Source organism: Cajanus cajan, chromosome 8 (assembly GCF_000230855.2).
Source record: "Cajanus cajan strain Asha chromosome 8, NIPB_CcT2T_4, whole genome shotgun sequence".
Classification (NCBI taxonomy): Eukaryota; Viridiplantae; Streptophyta; class Magnoliopsida; order Fabales; family Fabaceae; genus Cajanus; species Cajanus cajan.
The window spans coordinates 9958800-9965172 of record NC_138524.1 but is presented as its reverse complement, the minus strand read 5'-3'; the positions used below and the strand labels follow the sequence as shown (position 1 = coordinate 9965172).

The 6373-nt window shown below is 42.2% G+C and overlaps 2 protein-coding genes across 2 annotated transcripts; both read left to right on the top strand.

The window, feature by feature from the left end:
- The first annotated feature begins 1496 nt into the window (after window positions 1-1496).
- On the top strand, window positions 1497-3182 carry LOC109799226 (uncharacterized). Its single transcript, XM_020359778.2, has 2 exons — window positions 1497-2406; window positions 2527-3182. Exons 1-2 carry the CDS (start codon window positions 1497-1499, stop codon window positions 3180-3182), a joined length of 1566 nt encoding a protein of 521 aa, XP_020215367.2.
- Window positions 3183-5009: 1827 nt separating this feature from the next.
- Window positions 5010-6137, top strand: LOC109799227 (uncharacterized). Its single transcript, XM_020359779.2, has one exon. It carries the CDS (start codon window positions 5010-5012, stop codon window positions 6135-6137), a length of 1128 nt encoding a protein of 375 aa, XP_020215368.2.
- The last annotated feature ends 236 nt before the right edge of the window (window positions 6138-6373 follow it).

Below are 6373 nucleotides of genomic sequence, written 5' to 3'. Positions count from 1 at the left end.
TCTGTTTTTCCCCTTTACCCCAAATAATTTACGAGAAGAGGAAAAAAATAAAAAGCTTACAAATTTAATTAGAGTGGGCTCAATGTCGATCCACATCAACAAGATAATGGTTAAAAAATAAACACTAAGTTCATATATGTGTGAAATTAATTAAGTGGTGCACGTTGGGATTAAATTTTTTTTTTCTTACAAAGTAAAATACCTGCTCTACTTTAAGATCACTGAGTCCATTTTGGGGGGCTTTGCTCACCAAATCATCCACCGATACATAGCTAGAGATTAATTACTCAATAAAAAATAAGAACCCGATATAATTAATTAGTATGATTCCATGTCTCCTCCTAAATTAATTAGATTATAATTATTTGTTGGAAAAAAATCCAAAGATGGTGATCATATGCATGTTTGTTTGACAAAGAGATCATGAGTTATATAAGGACCCTTTTGTTTTATATACTATATAAAAATTCTTTAACACGTGAGGAAGATAATTAAAGGAAGAGAATAGAGTTTGAAATTTGAGTTTTTTTGAGGTAGGCTTGACCAAAGCAAAAAGTAATGAAAAAGAAAATAGTGTGTATTTGGTCTTGAAAATAAGGGACCTCCCACTAAGTTTTGTCGGGGTGAGAAAACGTTGGAGAGGGGAAATATCACAATCACACTATGTTGAGAATTGCATTAATTCTTTAGTTTATTTAATTTGCTAAGGAGTTAGTATATAGGTAATAGGTGCATTCATATTTAAAAGTTACACTTTACTTTCCCTGTGGTTAGGCTTCTATAAGCGACTCATGGTAGTTAGGTTAAGTTAATCTGAATCTGTGATACCTTTGGCAATATCCTGCGCAATTAAAGTATCTATTCCATCCCATGTCGTCTCAGTGGTCAGAATTAAAAGTAGGTTTAGGGTTTCATCCAACCCTTAGTTTTTAGTTAATATATACCTCGGATCTAATTATAAACGTCTTGCTTTAATTATACTTCTTTTTTTACTTTATAGTTTCATATATATGTATCAACCTGGCTAAGGCTGACCTTAACCGAGTTCACTAGATAATTCGGACCGAGATAACCATTCGTGTAAATTAGGATAAACATATGAAATGCCGAGGTGTAACATTGGAGAAAGAAGACTGGTAATACACCTCGGCACACCGAGATGACGTGGCTTAACCGCCAATAACCTTCAGATAATAACCAAACAACAGTTACACGGTTACACGAGGACAACAACAGGTAATAATATAAGCAGTACATGACATGGGAGAAAGGGAACTAACTTGATCGTCAGAATCCTTTTTGCAGGTACATCTGAGGACCTCAAGAAGAAGATCGGAGATCGCGAAGAGAATTGAACCTGGGGAAGAAGGCATCTCATACCAAAAGACGAGTTGATATCGGTGACATTGGTAAGAACATTTGGCGCTATAAGGAGGGCCTGGTAAAATTCCCCCTCCGACCACCTTATGGTGTCAACTCGGAGCCAAACCCATAACATGGACGAAAACGCCACTTTGAGGCGATTACTTGAGCAAATCGAGTTGATGCAACAGCAACATGCAGCAGCGATGGAAACCATGCGTAAACAACATGAAGATGTCTTGCAACAATTACGTGCAGAAAATGCAGCCTTTCGCGCCCATGCACAACATCATCATTCCCCTTCTCCTCCTCCTCGGTCTAGCCATGTTCCAACGGCAACCGAAGAGCACCATTCCACTTCAGATCCTACTTATATTTCAGAATCTTCCCGAACTCACCGTTCTACGCATACTCATACTAGTCGGGCAACGTATGACCATCATTCTTCTCAGCGCCACCCCTTCGTGGATGGCATCATGGAAGTTCCCCTACCACCGGCATGGAAGTCACTGAACATCGAACGGTATGATGGAACAACTGATCCTGACGAGCATATTGATGCATACGTCACTCAAGTCAATCTTTACACGAATGAAGACGCCATCATGTGTCGTGTCTTCCCAACCTCACTTAAAGGCGCAGCACTTAGTTGGTATACCCAACTTCCACCCCGTTCTGTGAACAACTTTGACACCCTGGTACGACTTTTCTCAGCACAATACGCTACAAGTCGGCCTCATCATATAACATCAGCGGCATTGTCCAACCTGAGGCAACGAGATGACGAATCCTTAAGATGTTTTATGGAACGCTTTGCCAATGTCTCCATCAAGATCCGTCATCTTAACCCGGAAGTCGCCCTCCATTCCATGTTGATGGCTCTAAAACCTGGACCTTTTGTGGATAGTCTATGCAGACATCAGCCAGCAAATATGGACGAACTTAGAGCCCGTGCAGCAGGGTATATTCAGATGGAGGAACACGCCGAATTCCGCAACACCATCCGAGAAAGTCTCTCTAACAAAGGTGAAGCTAGCGGTAGCGGTAAAGAGAAATCTAAAAGTTATTTTACGGACCAAAAATAAAAAAAACCACGCCACGCGCGTGGTCCCAGGTTTGACTTTTATACACCTCTTAACGCCCCTCGTGTTAATATTTTGGAAGAGGCTAACCATGCAGATTTGATATCTCTACCTCCCCCAGCACACAATCCGCCCAACGCTGATAAAAGCAAACATTGCCATTTTCACCGGAATCACGGGCACACCACGGAAGAATGCTGGACTCTTAAAGATCGAATTGAAGAGCTTATTCAAGCAGGACAACTTGGACAATATATTCACCGAGGTCAAACTTCCCGTGGAGGCTTTCGCGGTCGGGGACGTGGTCGTGGACGATATCAAGGTGGACGATACCAGGATTACCAAGGTCGTTTCGAGAACAATCGTTACAACAATACAAATCCACAACAAGAGGGTAAACCGAGTTCCAATGGCACTGATCAACAGCGTACTGAAAAACCCCCTGAGGAACACACCATACGTGGTGTGATCAACACCATAGCCAGAGGTTTTGCTGGAGGTGGAAGTTCCAATTCGGCTCGAAAATGCCATCTTCGTACTATCCACAGCATCAATAATTGTGACAATGCTGAGTCGAAGCCGACAACTCCAACTCTTCCTATCACTTTCACTGATGAAGATTATGAAGGCGTAAGCTTAAACCAAGATGATCCCATGGTCATCTCGGTCGAAGTTGCAAACTGGGAAGTTCACAAAACCTTGATTGATCAAGGAAGCTTTGCTGATGTGCTATACTAGCCGACCTTTCTGAAACTTGATCTCCCACATAGTTTAATTCAACCATACTCGGAACCCCTTGTTGGTTTCGCAGGTGAGCGCGTCCATACTCGTGGTTTTATTGAACTATTAACCTCTTTTGGCACAGTAACAAATTCCAGACGTATCTTAGTCAAATACTTGCTAGTGGATGCTGTCACTTCATATAATATACTCATTGGAAGACCCACCTTAAACAAACTTGGAGCGGTTGTGTCTACCCTTCATCTCTCCATGAAGTTTCCGGGGATGAATGGCCATATAGTGACTGTTAAAGCCAATCAACAAGTGGCACGAAAGTGTTATGCTGAGAGCTTGAAGATTCACCCTGTCACAGTCCCACCCAAAGTATCCAATTCCACCATGGTAGCTCATGTTAACCTGACAGCCACTACCGAGTTAGGTCCTCGAGTTGACATGCATGATCATTGTCCAAATCCTACTGACGAGTTGATCAAATTCCAGATCGGCAACACAGCCACCCAATGTACTCGAATTGGCCAATGCATGGATCCAGACATTCAAGGTAAAATCATGGCACTTCTCACTCACAATGCTGACCTTTTCGCCTGGACTAGTGCAGATATGCCTGGGATTGATCCCAACTTCATTTGTCATAAATTGGCAATTTATAAGGAAGCAAAACCTGTATCACAAAGACAAAGGAAGCTCGGTGGTGAGAGGCATGAAGCAGTGAAGCTTGAAACTCAAAAGTTTTTGGATGCAAGATTCATCAGGGAAATTAAATATACTACTTGGTTAGCCAATGTAGTTATGGTCAAGAAATCCAATGGGAACTGGCGTATGTGCGTTGACTACACAGATTTAAATAAAGCTTGTCCCAAAGATTCATATCCACTTCCCAGCATTGACAGGTTGGTTGATGGAGCCTCAGGTTACGGTATGCTCAGTTTTCTTGATGCATATTCAGGTTATAATCAAATCCTTATGTATCCTCCAGATCAGGACCATATTGCCTTTATTACTGAGCGTGCCAATTACTGTTACCGTGTTATGCCTTTTGAACTCAAAAATGCAGGAGCAACTTACCAACGCCTAATGGATAAGGTGTTTGCTAAGAAAATCGGACGCAACCTTGAAGTCTACGTGGATGATATGGTAATCAAAACCAAATCTCCTGCTGAGCATGTTCAAGACATAGCTGAGATTTTCCAGCAAGTCCGACAACATAACATGAGATTAAATCCCGAGAAATGTGTTTTCGGGGTCCAAGGTGGAAAGTTCTTGGGATTTATGATAACATGCAGGGGAATTGAGGCGAATCCTGACAAATGCCACGTTCTGATTAACATGCGCAGTCCACAAAATCACAAGGAGGTGCAGAGGTTAGCAGGTCGACTGGCTTCACTATCTCGATTCATTCCCAAGATGGCAGAGAAAGCCAAACCTATTTTCTCCCTCCTTAAAAAGCCAAAAGATTTCCAATGGGACGACCGATGTGAACAAGCTTTCGCCGATTTCAAGGAATTCTTATCTGCTCCTCCCATCTTGTCTAAGCCGCGCAGCCAAGCTCAACTTTTGCTATACCTTACTGTAGCTGATAATGCCCTTAGCGCAGCCCTTAGCGCAGCCCTTGTACAAGAGGATGGTAAAACACAAATTTCCATTTATTTTATCAGTCGTGTTTTGCAGGACACCGAGAAATGATATCAAACAATCGAGAAGTTGGTGTTGGCATTGGTAACCTCGGCTCGTCGACTTCGTCCTTATTTCCAGAGTCACCAAATTGTGGTTAAGACCGACTATCCCATCAAGCAGATACTCAGAAAGCTCGATCTAGCAGGGCGAATGACAGCTTGGTCAATTGAATTGTTCGAGTATGATATCAGATATGAAAGCCGGGGACCTCTTAAGGCTCAATGTCTCGCTGACTTTATAGCCGAGCTCACACCCGCAGTCCAAACAGAAAGTCCAACTTGGATTTTGCATGTAGATGGATCGTCCAATGTTAAAGGAAGTGGTGCAGGCATAATTCTTGAAGGACCTAACAACATGATGCTGGAATTAGCCATCAAATTCAATTTTCAAGCCACCAACAACCAAGCTGAATACGAAGCACTTCTGGCAGGTTTGAGGTTAGCCAAAGATGTCGGTGTTAAAAGGTTGATATGCTGTAGTGATTCAAAGCTGATTGCAGAGGAAGTAGGAGGAAGTTACCAAACAAAGGAACCACAACTCCAAAGATACAATTTAATGGTAACTCATTTAACTTCTTCCTTTGATGATTTCCAGATCAAACATATTCCTAGAGAGCAAAATGCCCGAGCTGATATGTTATCCAAGCTTGCGTCCACCAAACGCCCTGGGCAACACAAAACAATCATACAAGAAACCATCAGTGCCCCGAATCAAGATTTTCTGGCGATATCCACTGATGACCAAGGACAATCAACTTGGATGTCGGATATCTGGAAATATCTCACAGATGGAATTTTACCAGACAACAAAGCTGAGGCATCCAAGATCAAAATCAAGTCCGCTCACTTCCAAATTGAGGCTGGTGACTTATTCAAAAAAGGTTTCTCAACCCCTCTTCTCAAATGTCTAAACCCAGACCAAGCTCAATATGTAATGGATGAGATACATCGTGGTATTTGCGGAATGCATTCTGGTGCTCGCTCCATGGCAACTCGGGTTATCAGAGCTGGTTATTGTTGGCCCACAATGAGAGCAGACTGTAAAGTGTATGTGCAGAAATGTAAAGCTTGTCAAGAATTTGGCAACTTACACCAACTACCTGCAACAGCATTGCATTCCATGCAATCAGCTTGGCCATTCGCATGGTGGGGAATGGACATACTTGGTCCTTTCCCAATTGCTAAGAATCAATTAAAATTTCTAGTTGTAGGTATTGATTACTTTACAAAGTGGATTGAAGCAGAGCCTCTTGCAAAAATCACAGCAGCCAATGTCTAGAAGTTTACATGGAAGAAGATCATCTGTAGATATGGCCTACCCCAACCAATTACCACCGACAATGGCAAGCAGTTTATAGACAAAAACTTCGAACAGTTCTTGAAACAACTGGGAATCAACCACAAAGTAACTTCAGTCGAACATCCACAAACAAATGGACAAGCTGAAGCGGCCAATAAGATTATTCTCAGGGAACTTCGGAAAAGGTTGGGCACAACAAAAGAAGAATGGGTGGA

Coding starts and splice junctions, on each gene's coding strand:
- LOC109799226 (XM_020359778.2), top strand. CDS start 1,497: ATGGACGAAAACGCCACTTTGAGGCGATTACTTGAGCAAATCGAGTTG. Junction 2,407..2,526: donor AGGTGAAGCTAGCGGTAGCG/GTAAAGAGAAAT, acceptor ATATTTTGGAAG/AGGCTAACCATGCAGATTTG.
- LOC109799227 (XM_020359779.2), top strand. CDS start 5,010: ATGACAGCTTGGTCAATTGAATTGTTCGAGTATGATATCAGATATGAA.